General features: G+C 45.0%; 1 protein-coding gene and 1 long non-coding RNA gene across 2 annotated transcripts in view; one reads left to right on the top strand and one right to left on the bottom strand.

Moving 5' to 3' along the window:
- The first annotated feature begins 843 nt into the window (after nt 1–843).
- On the top strand, nt 844–1,203 carry LOC108788163. Its single transcript, XR_001941319.1, has 2 exons — nt 844–884; nt 936–1,203. It is a non-coding gene; the product is annotated as an uncharacterized LOC108788163 (long non-coding RNA).
- Nucleotides 1,204–1,609: 406 nt separating this feature from the next.
- The window catches only part of PLPP3 (phospholipid phosphatase 3), a 61,288-nt gene continuing 44,065 nt past the window's right edge, over nt 1,610–18,832 (bottom strand). Inside the window, exons 6-7 of the mRNA XM_018557887.1 lie at nt 12,591–12,767; nt 1,610–2,079 (exon numbers count right to left, since the gene is read on the bottom strand). Coding sequence (XP_018413389.1) covers nt 1,969–2,079; nt 12,591–12,767 — 288 coding nt within the window. The 3' untranslated portion in view covers nt 1,610–1,968. The remainder of the gene's footprint in view (nt 2,080–12,590; nt 12,768–18,832) is intronic.

The raw sequence follows: 18,832 nt of genomic DNA on the forward strand, positions 1-18,832 counted from the left end.
ACACAGGTAATGATCATAGTGGATATATCTAGACATTGCTTTTTTTTTTTTTCTCTCGAAAATAATATTTTACATTGTTAATTTTTAATGTTTTATACATTATTTATATAATATATTATATAAAAGAATCATAGCTTGCTATAGTTGAAATGATAGGACGGATGCTTATGTAATATGGATGTGCAAATGAGAGATTCATATATTTGTGTTTTTTTGTTTTTTTTTAATATATAATATCATCCCTTTCGGTGTCACCTTTTTTTTTTTCACAGGTTTTATCGAATGCCTCAGATTCCTTCTCTTGTTTCCGATGGAACGCTCGGAACTTTATGTGATAAAAGTGCCGCAAACCCACGGCACTCCGTCATTGATCGGACCGCCCTAACCCGACGAATGTCCGAGTTGTTTGTTGTATTGCCGCAGGTTGCGGTTGAGTTATTCCACACGGTGGCTCTTGAAAGGCGCCTTGCCGACCAGGCCCAAGAGGTTTTTTTTATTTTGTAGACTCGTAATGGTGAACAACGAGGGCGCCTTGCCGACCAGGCCCAAGAGTTTTTTTTATTTTGTAGACTCTTAATGGTGAACAACGAGGGCGCCTTGCCGATCGGGCCCAAGAGTTTTTTTATTTTGTAGACTCGTAATGGTGAACAACGAGGGCGCCTTGCCGACCAGGCCCAAGAGTTTTTTATTTTGTAGACTCGTAATGGTGAACAACGAAGGCGCCTTGCCGATCAGGCCCAAGAGTTTTTTTATTTTGTAGACTCGTAATGGTGAACAACAAAGGCGCCTTGCCAACCAGGCCCAAGAGTTTTTTTATTTTGTAGACTCATAATGGTGAACAACGAAGGCGCCTTGCCAACCAGGCCCAAGAGTTTTTTTATTTTGTAGACTCGTAATGGTAAACAATGAAGGCGCTTGCCAACCAGGCCCAAGAGTTTTTTTATTTTGTAGACTCGTAATGGCGAACAATGTGAAATGCAATGGCTTTAAGAACCTCGCTCCAGACGACGTTGGAAATTGGACAGATGAAGGTGGGTTATTTTTTAGCCGGGACCGTCCCGCGGTGCCTCTCGAAACTGCTATGAAATCATGAACGTTGGGTATCAACCCCAAAGTTACTAGTGCTTAAACAAAGTCTCAAGCAAGACACAGAACTCTCGACAGTCTTTCAACAAGGAATCTTCTCCACACACCAAGAAAAAAAAAGGGCAAGGCTGTATTGGGCAATTTCGTCAAAAAGTCTTGTATGTCTCTGGTGGCCTCAAGTAGGGTAGACAGATGAAAGGGTGCCAGCTTAGTGGGAATGCCTGATTCAGGGTTATTTTTTTAAATTATTTTGTTTAAATTACCGGTGAATTACTAAAAAATTTTTTTTTATATATATAGTTATGTACAGATCTTTGCACACCGAGATCCCTCTTGTGTTGTCAACCTCTCTCTTGAACCACACAGATACAACAAACACCGTGACTCCCGGGAACTGGGGCCCCCAACGGGTCAGTGCTATTTCTTCCTAAAAAAAAAATTAAAAATCTTAGTGCTATCGTTACTTGTGAGCTTCTCTACGAGCCAAGCGGATCTAGTTGACTCCCTTTTTAAAAAAAAAAAAAAAAAGTTTAGCGTTCATAAAGTTATGAACAGGATAATTGTTCATTAAAACATGAACAGATAACGATCGGGTTGTACATCCGGAAAATTCCAACTCCATGTCCCGACGTTGCTTGGCTTTCTGTTAGTCGGTAATCACCCAGGTTACGCGGCGTTGCAATCGAAAGGCCTCATAGCAGACAATTCTTTTTTTTTTTGTTACTTTTTTATGCATATGTTTTTTTTCTTCTTTTTTCTTTTTGGTTGGGTATAACAGTCTTTCCCTACATTCTACTGTCTGATGAGATTTGAAAGCAGCAGGCAGTTGAATTCACCGTCAGAAGTTATGTTCACGATCTTTTTTTTTTTTTTTTGTGGTTCTTATACGATGTTCCTGTCGATAATGTCCACGGGTGACAGCGTGTCCTTCTTTACAGGGGGTGGTGGGCAGTTCTTCTTTGATGGCTTGAAAAGGTCGGAGACAAAGAAGACCTGGAAGATTAAAAAAAATTGTCAATTTTCGGCCCTCTGTTAACACCCCAATAAACACATGGACTGCACGACATGGATTTTAACGGCCACAGCAGCCCTTTTATTAAACCAAACAACTTTAACAATAACCAAAAGTAATAAACAAAATAATATATACAAATAATACTCTAAACGATTGTTGACCTGAGAAGGGGTCTTCGGGTGCCCAACAGCCCCAAAAAGGCCCCTACTAACACTCCATCCATGTCCCCAGCCGCACCACAACCAGCTCGAGGACAATTACTACTTCCAGGTTCCCAGGGGCCAGGCCCCGCCCCCTACAAGTCCAGACACCAACAGGAGGGAAGCACCCATACTATGATGGCCCCCCATTTTTGTAATCAACTCCGATTTTGTAGACCCCCCAAAAGACCCCCTAACCCGCCAAGCTGCCGTGACAAAAAGAACCCCACAACCCCCATAACCACAACATTCAGGGAGGGAGGGAGGGAGGGACAACCTGCTTCCTTCGTCGATTTTCCAGAAAGGACGTCCCTCAGCCCTTGCAGCTCCTTCCAATGTGGCTCCTCCCGGACACCTGACCACAACGTCCAATCAGGTAAGACCAGCTATCCCCATTTTATTTGAACTCCAACTCCCGGGACTATTCCTCCCCCCAGTCATGTAGCCCCTCCGCTCATTCTCTCCGGGTCTGTCTTTTTAGAGTCTATGGAAAATATGTTTTGCATTTTTGTTTCTCTTATTCTTTTCTATAAGCTCCAAATAAGGGGCGGAAAGACGAGAACTGGCAATGAGCTGTGACTGGAGGGGTATTGTGTGACATCCAAAAATATATATTTAGAAGCCCAGACAGCCTCAAAGAAGGTGAGAGGCGATTTTCACCCAGCGCTGAAACTTTAGAATTGGGTGGAATTCAGTGCTTTGTAATTAGAGACATGTTGCTCTCTCTCCCAGCACGGAGATGTAGGTCCCGCACCATCCCCTCTGCTGCTGACAATTCTTCCTTGTCCCGCTTCCAGCAGAGTGTGGCTGTCATAATTACAACCACAGAATTTTGTCTGTGGAAGAGATCGAGAACACAAGATAATCCGGAGCAGGTCCCCCTCTTAAACCTCCGCTTATGCTGTACATAACTTGTGCAGAGCAGAGCTGTGGAAGGGACCCAGCAAGCCCCACTTGCTACAGGAAACTACAGGAGGGGGAGGAGACAAGACTAGTCACCCTGCACAAGGAGAGAGTGCAACAGTGGCCAGTCTTTAATGCAGGGGAGGGGGGGAGCGGAGACAAGACCAGTCACCCTGAACAAGGAGAGAGTGCAGCAGTCTTTATTGCATAAGGGGGTGGAGACAAGACCAGTCACCCTGCACAAGGAGGAAAAGCAGCAGTGACCGGTCTTCATTACAGGATGGGTAGAGACAAGACCAGTCACCCCGCACAAGCAGAGAGAGAGCAGCAGTGACCAGTCTTTAGAAAGATGTTGCGCTGGGAGTAGTAAACAGTGTATGATGAATTACCAGCTGCACACTCACCACACTAGGTTTCAGTGACCAGTCTTTATTACAGGAGGGGGCGGAGACAAGACCAGTCTTCCTGCACAAGCAGAGAGAGCAGCAGTGACCAGTCTTTATTACAGGAGGGGGCAGAGACAAGGCCAGTCATCCTGCACAAGGAAAGAGAGACTTGCAGTGACCGGTCTTTATTACAGGAGGGGGCGGAAACAAGACCAGTCATCCTGCACAAGCAGAGACAGCAGCAGTGAGCGGTCTTTATTACTGGAAAGGACGGAGACAAGGCCAGTCATCCTGTACAAGGACAGAGAGCTGCAGTGACCGGTCTTTATTACAGGAGGGGGCGGAGACAAGACCAGTCACCCAGCAGAGACAGCAGCAGTGACTGGTCTTTATCGCAGGAAGCTCACACGGGATTACTGCACAGATCTGGAAGAAATACACAAAGCTCACCGAGATTCAATAAAGAAAATATTGTATTTGGATGATATTTCCTTTTCCTGGACTTCATAAATATATATAAAGAAGTGACCGGAGACATCACTGGTGAAGTTTCACTTTTTAAAGTAAACAAATCCGGAGATAAATATGAGGGACAGAATGCTCCTGACCGGCCTTCAGGAAATGCAAGTTCTGAAGATACAACCGGAAGTGAGGGGAAAACACCCTCTCCATCCCCATTTGAAGATTTCCGTTATGTTTCTGATCTGACTGACAACTGCAACATTGTATATCTTTTATCCTTTTATGTTCCCGTGAAAATGGTCCCCAGGACATATAGAGGGGGCGACTTTCCCCAGTGTGGACACAGAATAACCCTTCAAGAATACCCCAAAAAGTTTAGGCTGAAGATTAACTTTGATACAAAGAGTTGAAATAAGAAAAGAAGAATACAATACACAGGAAAAAAAGATTTCCCGATTTACATTTTCTTGTCTGTTTTAAAGCTCCACATTGAGCTCTTCCACAGTCAACATTGGATCAAAAAAAGAACCTTAGAGGAGGTGCGGTTCTCCCATCTCTGATGGGACTGCAGCTTCCCCCCCTTGCTGGGATTTGTAGTCCCCCATGCGGCCGCCTGCTGAGCGGTTACAGAATGATGTCAAAGCTTACACTCCGATTACACTGCCATTCTTAACGTTCATCCCTGCTGACACAAAAGGTTCCAGCAATGGGAGGAAGAGATATTTGGCCGCGATTTCCTGAATACCCCATAAAGGGATCCGTCAGCAGGATGTGAAATAGACGACTTTTACATATCGGGGCAGAGATAACGGCTGCAGCGGAATAGGAGTGTGAGCCGTCAACTTTCCAGCCACCTCCATCTAATTTCCTGTGACTCGCGGTGTCAGCTGGGGACAGCGCACAGCGGGGGGCGCACATCCCTCCGGGGTCATCCATAACGCTTACTTTACGACTTTTTGTTCGGGTTTTATGAGACTGTTTTCTTAGGCTTTATTTATGGCGGGATTTACTTTCTCATTATATTCCTGTAAATATTATGAAAAACATATGGCTGCGTGATCGACACTATTCAAGAAAATGTAACACAGAAAAAAAGAAGAGCGCTAACTAGTGACCGAGAGCGGCTAATCGGAGTTCATTTATCGGGATTTATTAAAGTCCAACGAGTGGAAGGCAGGTTCTGATTGGTTGATATAGGTTGCATTCTCAGTGATGTCACCGGTCTCTAGTGAATGGATTGGCTGCATTCTCAGTGATGTCACCGGTCTCTAGTGAATGGATTGGCTGCATTCTCAGTGATGTCAGATGTGAGCAGTCAGTGTGCTGTAATATATAGCACACCAGTGAAGGATACATTTTGGGTACAATGTATCACCATCCTTTGTGAATTTATTTTTACCAAGGAAGCCTGGAAATCCTGGAAACTCCGAGAGTGGATTCAGTGATTTCTTTTACAGGCTGAAACGATTACGGTATGCAGGGAAGACAGAGGCGCCTCTCAAGAAATCCCTTTTAAGGTTCACCTGGTATGTCGGAGTGACAGGCCTGAAATTGTTAAGTTACTAATACTCTGCCCTTCGCCTCCTCTCCGCAGCTGGGCCGTGTTTGGCTATGGCTGGAGGTTACACAAACACTGGCAGCTCCCGTGAAATCTAACCTCTGCTGGGCTGGGATTCCGTGCTAAATACTCCTCCTGCCTCATCTGGGTCACACAATGAATGGTGGAATGGCAGAAGAAGGGGGGAAACGCTTTTTTTTCCCTCTGAGTTGGGTTTGGTCCATTTCCTGAAAAATGAGATCCCCACCCAAAAAATAAACTGCAGATTTGGGCTAGGAATGTGCACTCATTATTGGGTCGCTGATCTGTCAAACTCAGATGATTTTTTTTTAAAGTCTATTCTGGTGCTTTGCATATTTCAAAGGTGAAACGGGCACCGCAGTCCAAGTAGAAGTTATATTGGGCCAGTATGAGGGCTGAATGGGGTCCTTTAAAGGAGAACTATGGGGTTAAGGCTTTTCCCCATAGTTCTCCTTTAACATGTTCACAATCCTAGTAAAAACTTTAACAGCTTTGCAATATAATATTATTATATTCATAACCAGTAATAACAAATATTTGAAGTATCTGTTACCAATATTATTATACATATTATAAAATATATAATATTTTTTAGGGATGCACCGATACCGGTTTTTCGGTATTGAGTACGAGTACCGATATTTTTCTTTTTTTTGCTGTACTCACCGATACCGAATACCGATACCGGAAGCCCCATTAAAGAAGCCAGGCGGAGTGTAAAGACTCGCCACCTGGCTTCCCGTTTAGCAGGGAAGCTGTCTCCATGCTCCCTCATCACCAAGTGACGTGGAAGCGTGGAGCCGGCTTTCCATCCGGATGTTACATATATGTTATATATTGTATATATTGGATATACACACACAATGTATATGGTATGTATGATACTATGTATCTATTTTGTCTGTTCTATACCATCAACTATCCATTAACGTTTGACGAAATATGTCAAAGTTGCTATGCACTAAGCACCAGGCCGTGAACATGTACAAAGTTTGGAAGCCCAGAGCAGCCGACCACAAACTGCGCAAACAGAAATGAGATCTGGAGTTTGGCAGCCCGTCATCGCTCTTCACATCGTTGCCTTTTAAATGATTCCGTTGAGTTTGTATCAAAGCGTAGTCATTTCCTGCTTAGTAATTGTGGTGAAGATGATCTCCTCTTCCTCCAATATAGAAGGTGATTTCATGGCGGGGCAAAAACCGCCGGCGGTCATCGTCCCATCGTATGTTGTGCAGCCGGGATGATGCGATTTCAGGAAAGGCAGAGGGCGCCCCGATGATGGGTGAAGAATGACATCATTCCCGCATTGTATTTTGTTCTGGTGTGTGTGACCCCTCTGCTCCGCTCATATCTGTGGCATGACACCATCAGGCCTGCTGCACGCGCCGGCCGTCCGCAGAAGCAGCGGCCGCTCTCCCCCCCAACAATAACTTGTCAGTGCTCAGATGCACAGAGGTCACGCCTAATTTACTGCCTGCTTTCTAAGCAGCTGTCGGTATGGAGCTGAATCACGGACATATTCGGTGCTATTAAAAGGGACACTGATCTCTAAGATATTAAATCCACTGATGGCACACTTACTATATTTATTATGTATAAAATATCAGGGGCATCAGAACTAAAGGTGTTCCGAGCCTTACAGGCCTTTTCTTTTAGAAAGCAGCCACAACCTGAGTAGAAAAGCCTGTCTCCTGCCGGTATGGAAAAAGTGGTCTCTCTGCAGAGGTCCAACACGACTGCTACTAAGTCAGAGCTAGAGGTCTTCAATCAGCTGGGAGCTTGAGCTTTACTGATGGTAGAGCTGTAGGTCTGTCTCAGCCTGCGCCATGTGTGGATCTCTGCTGGTACTGATGTTGGAGGAGAAGGCCGGGCTCACAGTCTCACCTCTAATATTCATCCCAAAGGTGTTCTATGGGGTTGAGGTCAGGATTCTGTGCGGGCCAGTCACGTTCCTCCACCCCAAACTCCCCCATCCATGTCTTTATGGACCTTGCTTTGTGCACTGGTGCCCAGTCATGTTGGAACGGGAAGGGACCATCCCCAAACTCCTCCCACAAAGTTGGGAGCATGACATTTTCCAAAATGTCTTGGGGTGCTGATGCCTTAAGAGTTCCCTTCACTGGGACTAAGGGGCCAAGCCCAACCCCCGAAAGACAACCCCCCCCCATAATCCCCCCTCCACCAAACTTTACACTTGGCACAATGCAGTCAGGCAAGTACCGTTCCCCTGGCAACCGCCAAACCCAGACACGCCCATCAGATTGCCAGACAGAAGTGTGATTGGTCCCTCCAGAGAACACGTCTCCACTTCTCTAGAGTCCAGTGGCGGCGTGCTTTACACCACGGCATCCCACGCTTTGCATTGCACTTGGTGATGTGCGGCTTGGATGCAGCTGCTCGGCCATGTAAACCCATTCCATGAAGCTCTCTACGCACTGTTGTTGTGCCAATCTGAAGGCCGCATGGAGTTTGGAGGTCTGTAGCTATTGACTCTGCAGACAGTTGGCGACTTCTGCGCACTGCGCGCTTCAGCATGCGCTGACCCCGCTCTGTCATGTGACGTGGCCGACCACTTCGTGGCTGAGTTGCTGTTGTTCCCAGTTGCTTCCACTTTGCTATAATACCAGTAACAGGTGACCGCGGAATATTTAGTAGCAAGGAAATGTCACGGAACAACTGAATCCAATGATTTGGAGGGGCATCCCAATACTTTTGGAAATACAGTGTATGTATGTCTTAGTCAAAAGTGGTTTATGCCAAGATCATGGCTACAACAGCTGGAACCCATCTTTCACCTACAATTGATTGGACTGTCTATTACTTCCTAACTTTAATTTCACTCTATGTGTTGCAATGCGTTACAGCTTGTTGGAACGAGCTGCTCAAAAGTGCAACATGTCCTATTTTTTACTCTGCGACTCAGTGCCGGCAGCCCTGGTGCTTCCAGGGGAGAGAACCAGAGTGGGAATATTTCCACCAGATGTCCTATTTTTACGTTGTGATCTGAAGCCACGGGACATAAGGTGCATTGCCTTGTTCTTGTGTTGCGATTGCATTGAGCAACCCAACATACTCCATTGCAGCTGGTGTGAACGAGCCCCAAGGCTGGGTTAACACAAAACGAGTTGCTGCGCATTACTTTGCCCATTACCATGCATTGTGTTAACGCAGCACAACCATTGGAATGTCCACTTAAAGGAGAACTATGAGGTGAGTGAAAATCACTCAGCCTCATAGTTCGAGCCGACGTGTGACAATGAACTAAAAGGTAGTGCATCACAATGCATGGTAGTGCAAAGAGGCTGCATTAAGAATGAATGGCCCTGAAGCACCCCAGCGCACTTTTAGGTGTTGCACCAGCACGCCCACCCTCTTTACCTTTCCCATAGCTGAGCCCCAGGGCCGGCCTTAGGGGTGTGCGAGCAGTGCGGCCGCACAGGGCGCCTAAAGGCCTAAGGCCGGCCCTGCTGAGCCCTCTAACAATAGTAACTGCCTGAGACCCGGCTGATATTTTTCGCATGCAGTGAAGGCAGCGCGGCCTTTGTAATATAAACTCCCGGCAAGGCCGTTGCGTGGTTTGGAAACAGAACACAATAGAAGTTCAGAGCTTTGACAGTCCAGCTGTTTCCTATATCAACCAGGCACAGGCCGCCTGGAAAAATACTTTTATCCCGTTCCTCATCCCCGAGGCTTTCACAGCACGAATGCGGCTTACGTAAAAACTGAGAACGTTTATTAACCGTCTTTGCTGAAACCTTTGTGGGGCCATCTGCACTGCACTTGTGATATTGCGAAACGCAAATTTAGGCGATAAAATCCCCTCCCCTGCCGTGCTGCACTCTGTAAGATGGGTGACAAAGCACTGCGTGTCACAGAGATCACAGTACTCCCCTGGTAATGCTGTATGCTGCTTGTCTCTCCAGACAGATGGTGCCATCTTTGTTCAGGCATCACCCAGGGTCACCACGTACTTCCTGGACTGATATTCTGGCTCAGAAATGACACAATCATGGTGTCTGTGCAGTTCTTGGCTGATGTTCACAAATGTCTGACACAGATGAGCCCTTGCTGGAGCCTCTCACCTTGTGACTTGCTACAAAGTTACAATGTTGCCGTCTGATCACTGGGGGAGGGGAGACTGAGGAAATGCTTCCTCCTTCCTGCAGCAGTCTGATCACCGGGGGAGGGGAGACTGAGGAAATGCTTCCTCCTTCCTGCAGCAGTCTGATCACTGGGGGAGGAGAGACTGAGGAAATGCTTCCTCCTGCCTGCAGCAGTCTGATCACTGGGGGAGGGGAGAGTGAGGAAATACTTCCTCCTGCCTGCAGCAGACTGATCACTGGGGGAAGAGAGACTGGGGAAATGCTTCCTCCTGCCTGCAGCAGACTGATGACATCATATAAGCCTAGACAGAGTCACTGGTGCTCAAGGGCAGCTTTTTCATGATGTAGCTGTATATTGTAGTCATGTCTTTATCCATTGAGACCTGTACAGTTACTGACAGGTCCTCTTTAACCTTGACACTAAACATTCTGCAAGAATTCCACAAACAAGAAAATATCTCAGACAAGAACCGTGTAATCTTCTGCATTCTTTTCAGTGTTATTCTTTTGTTGACTTCTGACCGCAGTCTCAGATAATACTGTAGGCACAGTTTGATTAGCCGTTTGGTTTTTCCACGAGGCTCCCGAATTAAGAGGGAACACATGTCTGGGTTGGGTTTCCCCGAGACGGCCGTCTGGTCCACGGCGGCAAGCCGTGCAAATTGCATGAGAACAAGGAAAGTGGCTCTAAGCTGCAATCACGGTAAACTGATTTGCACAAATCTCGAATCAAGAGGTTTTTCCAATGAAAACAAGCTGGCGGAGATTCCCAGGGTGGCAAAGCAGCTGCGCCGGGAAATTGTTACACTGGATGGCTCGCCTCCTACATACACTCATCAGAGCAGACAGCTGATTATTGCATCATGTCAAAAGTCAAGGAGGCAAGGTAACCCGACCCGTGCAGTCATGGCTGAACCATCTGGCTGGCCATATGCAGTGGTGAAAATGATAAAGCCATGCCAGGTCATGTGACATCATGGCGGTGGGAACAAGAGAGCATGGGGCGGGGGGGTGAACATGATGCCAATTTATATGCAAGAGAGACAATATAACTAGTAAGCATATGTTTCCTAGTCTACAGCCTTTCCATTCATTGGTAACACTTATCATCAGGGACATGTCTACCAACTTGGTTGGCTCAGAGTCCTCCAGCAGAGCAGAGGAGAGGAGAGTTAGTGGAAGGAACAGAGTCCTTCATAAGCTTCGGGAGCAAGTAAGATAAGAAAGGACAAGAGTGGTCTAGTAGAGCAGAGTATTTCAGAAGAGAAGAGTTAGTGAAAGGAACAGAGTCCTTTATAAGCTGTAGGAGGAGCGTAGAGGAAAGTTAGATGAGGAAGGAGAAGATCCGCCAGCAGTGCAGAATATTTCAGGAGGGGAGAATTAGATAGAGGAAGGAGCAAATTGCTCCAGCAGAGCAGAGTACATTATGATAGGAGAGTTAGATAGAAGAAGGAGCAGAGTCCTCCAGCAATGCAGATTATATTAGAAGAGGCGAGTTAGATAGAAGATGGAGCAGAGATGAGGGTTAGATAGAGGAGTCCTCCAGGAATACAGAGTATTTCAGGAGAGGAGTCCTCCAGAAGCTTGGGGAGCAGAGAAAGTAAGATAAGAAAGGACAAGAGTCCTCTAGTAGAGCAGAGTATTTCAGAAGAGGAGAGTTAGTGGAAGGAACAGAGTACTCCATAAGCTTTAGGAGCTTCAGGAGGAGCATAGAGGAAAGTTAGGTGAGAAAGGAGAATAGTCTACCAGCAGTGCAGAGTACATTATGATAGGAGGGTTATATAGAAGAAGGAGCAGAGTCCTCTAGTAATGCAGATTATATTAGAAGAGGAGAGTTAGATAGAAGATGGAGCAGAGTCCCCCAGCAACATATAGTGGTTCACAAGATGATGGTTAGATAGAGGAGTCCTCCAGGAATACAGAGTATTTCGGGAGAGGAGATTTAGATAGAGGAAGGAACAGAGTCCTCCAGAAACTTCAGAAGCAGAGAAAGTTAGATAAGCAACGAGAAGAGTCCTCCAGCAGAACAGAGTACTTCAGAAGAGGACAGTTTGATAGTGGAAGGAGTCCTCCATTAGCTTCAGCAGCAGGGAGTTAGATAAGGAAGGAGAAGAGTCCTCCAGCTGAGCAGAGTATTTCAGGAGGTAAGGGTTAGATGAGGAAGGAGAACAGTCCTCCAGCAGAGCAGAGCATTTGAGAATAGGAGAGTTAGATGAGGAAGGAGAAGAGTCCTCCAGCTGAGCAGAGTATATCAGGAGAGGAGGGTTAGATAAGGAAGGAGAAGAGTCCTCCAGCTGAGCAGAGTATATCAGGAGAGGAGGGTTAGATGAGGAAGGAGAAAAGTCCTGCACCAGAGCAGAGCATTTTAGAATAGAAGAGTTAAATGAGGAAGGAGAAGGGTCCCTCACCAGAGCAGAGTATTTCAGGAGAGAAGAGTACAAGAAGGAGAAGAGTCCTCCAGCTGAGCAGAGTATTTCAGGAGAGGAGGGTTAGCTAAGGAAGGAGAAGAGTCCTCCAGCAGCTTCAGAGCATGACGTACCTCCCTGCCACTCACCTCTGCATAAAACAAAGGCCACAACCAACTTATTCAGTCCCCATTGCACTAAAACAAACCCTCTTTCATGAGAGTCCTGCTGACCAGTGAAATTCCTGATGAAAGCCAGCTCAGGCCCTCAGCACAATCACACTTTATAAGACGAGGAATTAATAGAAAGAGCTGGTTATGTCTCAGACCTCCGGGTCACAGCTCACTGATCCCCTTATTAGATACAGTGCCGGGCAGAATTCTTCCAAGCTCTCATATTTATGGGAATGTTTAATTTCCTGTCTGTAGCCTCTGCCGTGCAGGGTACTTACTATGCAATACGCCACCAGCGCTCCCTGTACGAATCCTGCCAGCACGTCCGAGGGATGGTGCTTGTGGTCCGAGACCCGGGACAGCCCCGTGTAGAACGCCATCATCAGCAGCGTGAACTGCAGGAGTGGACGCAGGAGGCGGGCTCCTCTCCACGTAAACCGCGACTGCAGGTAGAACTGAAAGAGAGAAGATTTTCCTGGTTATATTCAATGTATTTACAACAAGGCAACTGTTCATCCTGCAGTACATAACATTTGTTGCTTTTTTTATGTTACTCTTTAATCATTTTCCCCTCTGTGAAAACAGAAATTAAAAAAAAAACACCAAAAAAGTCAACATGCATTGCATAGGTGTGAATTTGGCCTCAGGAGCCATTTAAAACCTATTGTGCGCTTATAAACCATCATAAACCACTATACGTTCGCCTTCCTTATTGACTTCAATGCATTACGCAAAAATTCCAGCAAGTGAACTTTTTTGCTTATGTCTATTCATAGTTACATAGTATTTGAGGTTGAATAGAGACACAGGTCCATCAAGTTCAACCTATTGTGTGTCGGTGTGTGCATGTGTGTGTACAAGATCTCCTGTGTGGTCTAGTTTTTAAGAGTACCTGTACCCCTGTATGTTGCGGTCTCTGAGGAAGGTATCTAAATGCTTTTTGAATGATTCAATACTCTCCGCTGATACCACTGCTTGTGGCAGATTTTAACCGCTCTAACAGAAAAAAAAGCCCCTACGCCCTTTGTGGTTAAGTCTTTTCTCCACCAGTTTAGGTGGTGGCCTCTAGTCCTTGTTATGGAGTAAACAGTAAACAGTTTATTGCTGATGTTGCCATCACCACTGAACATCTTGTACATCAAAATCATGTCTCCTCTTAATCGCCTTACTTCCAGCGTGAACATGTTTAAATTTAGTAACCTTGTCTCATAGCTTAGGTCCTCCAGCCCCTTAATTAGTTTAGTTGCCCTTCTCTGGACTCTCTCCAGCTCAAGGACATTCTTTCTTTCTTTCTCGCTTTCTTTCTTTCTTTCATAATATATTATAAGGTTTCCTATATTCTACCATTGTGGCTAAATTTAGCAACGGACCTGTAGAGGAAAGGTGGTGCGGGTTGGATTTTAATAGGAGTCAGAAGATAGATAGACAGACAGACAGACAGACAGACAGACAGACAGACAGACAGACAGATAGATAGATAGATAGATAGATAGATAGATAGATAGATAGATAGATAGACAGATAGATTGTAAGCTCTCAGGGGCAGGGCCCTCTTTACCATCTTGTCTTGAATTGTATTGTGATTGTAATGTCTTCCTTATATTGTAAAGCGCTGCACAAACTGTTGGCACTATATAAATCCTGTATAATAATAATAATAATAATAGATAGATAGATAGATAGATAGATAGATAGATAGAACAAATCCCTCTTGAAAATGGGTACTTTCCGTGAAGTCTGACGTTCTTTTTTTCCCCAGTATGTTATTTCTATGAGGGCGTCAAGTCTCCTCTTACACGCTGACGCCTACACAGCCAGAGCTCCTAATTTAGCTAAAATTACATTTACTGGCTCGGAGTCTGTTTAGCATTTGACGGCCAGGCGGAAGTCAGGGGAGCCGTCACCAAACTTGATAGCGTCTTGTAAATCTCCAGGCCAGAAAAACTACTGTAAGCTCGGCAGTCTTCATGAGGGCTCAGCTGCAGCTTTCACAGTGACCTATTTTATATCGAATCAGAGCAATGACTAGAGTGGACCAGTCACCTGGAAGTGAAGGAATGGATAAGTGGCAATGGAACATTCGGATTGTCCTATTGGTATTTCTATACAATAGTGTTGCAGATTTGGTTATTCAAGATTTCAGGCTTCTACATGCCAAATGATTTACACAGTTTCCTTAGCTTGCAATGCACCTGGGAGGATCTGAGGGTGAAGCTCCAATCTCCTGTCCAGATGCAAATAATGTAAGATCAAATGGAGCCAATGCGTTTATAGGGCTAGAAATCTCCCCCCTCATGGGTGCTTAGGGATTTGTGAAGGTCACTTGGGATTCCCGGCACTCATGAACTAGGCCAGTAAAGCATTTCAAAAAGCAAGAAGGGATTATCGTTCTTTTCAGGACAGAAAGGCAAAAAACACTTCCAAAAGTTCTAACCTTTCCCTTCGCTACTTGAAATTTAATTTTGTATCCCTTATATCCCTCATTGCAGAGGTTCCCCACCACTTCCTGTTCTGACAGGAAATGAAGGGCAATCTCAACAGGGGTACTGAAGACAATAAAGACCTACTATGTACACCATAGCATGGGTGCATCACCGATGGTTAAAGAGTCCAAAATGGTATTGAATTAGATATTCAATAGAATAAGAAGGTCAGTGAATTTTGGAGGTTCAGATACGCCCCCGTCATTAGGGCTTGAGTATTATGCAACCTCAAATGCGGCTGGACAGGCCTGGATTGTAATAAGAGTTGTATATAGTGAGATTCTACCACTAGCAGCCTGTGCAACATGGAGCAATGAAGACCTGGCAGGTACCTAAAACAGAATTAAAAGTTTTGCCTGGACTGGGCCTCAGTACTGAACCATGTCAACCAATCAGATTAGCGCTGAACACATAAGCCCATTGACTCTCCACGTGCCTCATCTCCAGGCTTCATTCATCTGGTTTCCAGATCTCATGCTACATGTAGAAAGGCCTGAATGCTACAAATCCCATTTTTTGATAGAGCCACGGCACAAATTAAGAGCTATGCCAAAAGCTTGTGCTTTATGAGCTCAGTGCATGGCTTCTGGTCTCCATTTTGGTGTGTGAGGAACCCATGAAGAACATTTGCAATCTGCATTGTCCATTTCCCTTAGCCAAACTTTCTCAAGCACTTGATGTGGCCATAAAATCAAAACCAATTGCAGGGGTTGTAAATACAATAAAAAGCCAAAGAGAAAAAAAAGTATTGTCCATTGTTTGCTCACCAATGTTGCAACCTACACTGCAGCCTCACCCTTCTCCATAGGTTTCTGTGGGAACCGTCAGGAACAAAAGGGGAAAAAGAAAACACAGGAAAGTAGGATAGTATGGTCCTGGGACTCACAGCAGCCTGTGGAAGAGCAGACCTCGCTGTGCAGGACAAGCGGCTGTCAGGCCTCGCTGACACATCACGCCCTTCCTATAGGAAGGAAGCCTGAGGCCTGGGCCTCACCGCAAGGCCCTGAGGTCACTTGTATATTTTTATATTGTCTCCTGTACGCCCGGAAACGCACACACAATGCGCAAGAGCCATTCTGCTGAGAAATATTACTCTCTGTCACTCGTAGATGTCGGCGTTTATGGGACAGAGCATTGTGTGACCCCCCTCAGGTGGCGTAATGTGCTGAAAATAACCAGACATTGTTTAATGGGATTGGCTGCGTAGTTGCTCTAAAGACTATTTTGTCCAAGACAGACACTTTGTAAACAGTATCTATGTACAGTTTATAATTATAGGCAATGTGTATACACTGCACTTAGCGATAGACAAATACAGCTGAGCAGCATTCGTTCAATATAACATTACCTTATGAAAGTATCCGTTAGCGAATACATGTTTGTTTGAGGATTCTGGATTCCTTTGAAGAATTTGGAAGATTCTGGATTCCCATTGTCAGTTCATAAATGTTTCATGATCATTATCAATTGTTATCATTATCAATTTATCTACATCCTTGCACTTTTTATTTGTCCTACTCCAGTTTATATTTGTTATTGTTTTATGCAATATATATACAGTATATATCATCCTTTGTATATTAAGGCTCTTAAGAACCTCAATACCACATTAGTATCATAAAGTTAAAGCAGTACAGATGGTACAGTAAAATATATTGGGTTGCAGTACCGGGATTTGGTGCAGGTAGCACTCACACTTTCACACTTTGGTATGTAAAGGTGTACATTCTTGGTGAGAAGGTTGAGGTCCTCTGGTGGTTCCAAAAGTATCCAATAGACTTTGGGGAAAAATACAAAGGGAAAAGAAAGGGGGTGGGGGGTGGCGGTAGATCAGGAGTAATTGGTAAGGAAGGAAAAAAAGGAGAGTTGGGAATGAGTTAGGAAGGCGGGGTGGTAGGGGTATCCTTCTCCGGAGTGTAAAAGCAACATATTCGTTTTGGATGTGTTTTTACGTCTATGGAGAATAAGTAACGCTAATGTAGCCCAAACTTAACTCCTCAACTTCCTGTCCTGGAAATACAACATGGAGTAAGAGGAGATCTGTCCAAAGTGAGGGGAAATCCCCACTTAGACATTTGTCACCAAGTCAACAAGTGCCAACTCAAAATTTTCTTCCTCACTCTCAGTGTCCACCAGGACAAATAGACAAGTTGCATCTCAAAAGAGCAATGAGATTTGGGGTAGAAACTTCTGAAGTCTTGAGACAAACCCTGACCATTGTCAGACACAATGTCTGTCTTATTTATTTTGCACTTACAGTGATACCTCGGTTACAATTCGGTTCGCGAACAGGAAGTTTTGCCTCCATTCGCGAACTCCGCTTCGGGTGACGAACACAATCGCAGCCAACTTCCCCGCTCTGACGCGTAGTCGTGGCTTCCTCTAGTCGAGATCGCGATCTGATCACAGTTTGATTCGGTTCACGACCAAATCGGTTCGAGACCAGAATTGCGGAACGAATGAAGTTTGTGAACCGAGGTACCACTGTATATTATATAATATGTAAATGTGTGAAGGTTCTCAGTTATCCCGGTCATGGTACAACTAGTAGTAGTTATTCAATCCAACGGGACCTGTTCTATCATGTTGGAGACGTTTCACTACTCCAAGTAGCTTCTTCAGAACAAGTCCAGTAGAATGTAACTACCTACTACAAGAAATAATATGTTGCCCCTCCTGGAAAGTTATATAACCAATTGATACAAAATGAGAAACCTTGTTATTTTTTTTTTTCCAGGAACCAACTGCTCCGTTTAATAGGTGATCTGCATCCTGAATGTGTTTACACTATTTCGCCTTTCCGATTTTTCCTGCAAGAGCGGCATCTTTGCCTTCCTACTATTATACCCTTGACTGATTTCGCTTGTGGCATGTTGACGTCAAGTGACGAAACCTTTCTCATCCCACTGTCGCCCTTTGACCTGGAAAGCGATGCATCCCTTGTGTCACACTATCCTAATTGATGGCGTTCAGGGCACTAACGCTGATCCTGGGTATATTGATGAGTATCTTATATCCAAAGGGTGGTCGGCATATGGAAAAACGATATTTAAATAAATGCTTAAAAAGAGATTTTGCTGATACATGTAATTATCCGCAGCCAGGCCAGCCATGTATTGTTATACAACAAAGGAAACAATGACTCAGCCAAATGCTGGCACATGAAATAAATATTTAGATTGCACTGCAGAAGTTTACAAGAAACTTCGCATTGAGTACTAACAATGTTTGTATTGACCAAAACAACAACAGGCATTCTTCTGTCAAATACAAACTCCCCGATCGAGGATGCAAAAAGCAAAAATAACTTGGCAGAGGTTCTGACTCTTACTTACTATGTTAAAAAAACTAAAAAAAAAAAGTTACTGAAGTTGGACCATAATGGCTAATTGACACCAAAACACTTGGCATTGTATGAAACACAGTGCAGCGTGATGAGATGCCATTCAAACCACAACAAACTTATGATGTAGAGCACCACAGGGCATGCACGGGCACCACAACTCACACATATGAAACATACATATACCTTATAGGAACAAGAGGCATAAAATCAACATTATTTGGATGATCAACATGCACCACAGACTAATATTGCACCGTACGCATTAGTGCGCAGAAGATTTGCCCATGTTCGCAAGGCTCACACATAGGCACAAAGCCCAATCATACACTTGGACTTTATCTCTGCCCTTGTTTATTTAAACTATACTCATGTCCGCTCAATCTCTCGACAGTGCAGATATCTTCGTCTGGTCTTTTCCCGGGTTGGGGATCTTTGGCCGTCTTGTTTGACTGAACTGGAATTATGCAACTCCCACACATGCGCATGTGGAGTTCATTCATCCCAGTAACAAGGCGTGCCAAAAATGTACACTGAGCTCCACATGTGCACCAGGGTTCACTCATCTCAGCACTAAGGCGTGCCAAGAATGTACACTAAGCTCCACATGCGCACCAGAGTTCATTCATCCCAGCACCGAGGCGTGCCAAGAAAGTACACTGAGCTCCACGTGCACCACGTGCAAATGAGAGTT

This window comes from Nanorana parkeri, unplaced genomic scaffold, assembly GCF_000935625.1.
Source record: "Nanorana parkeri isolate BGI_ZX_2015 unplaced genomic scaffold, ASM93562v1 scaffold309, whole genome shotgun sequence".
Lineage (NCBI taxonomy): Eukaryota > Metazoa > Chordata > Amphibia > Anura > Dicroglossidae > Nanorana > Nanorana parkeri.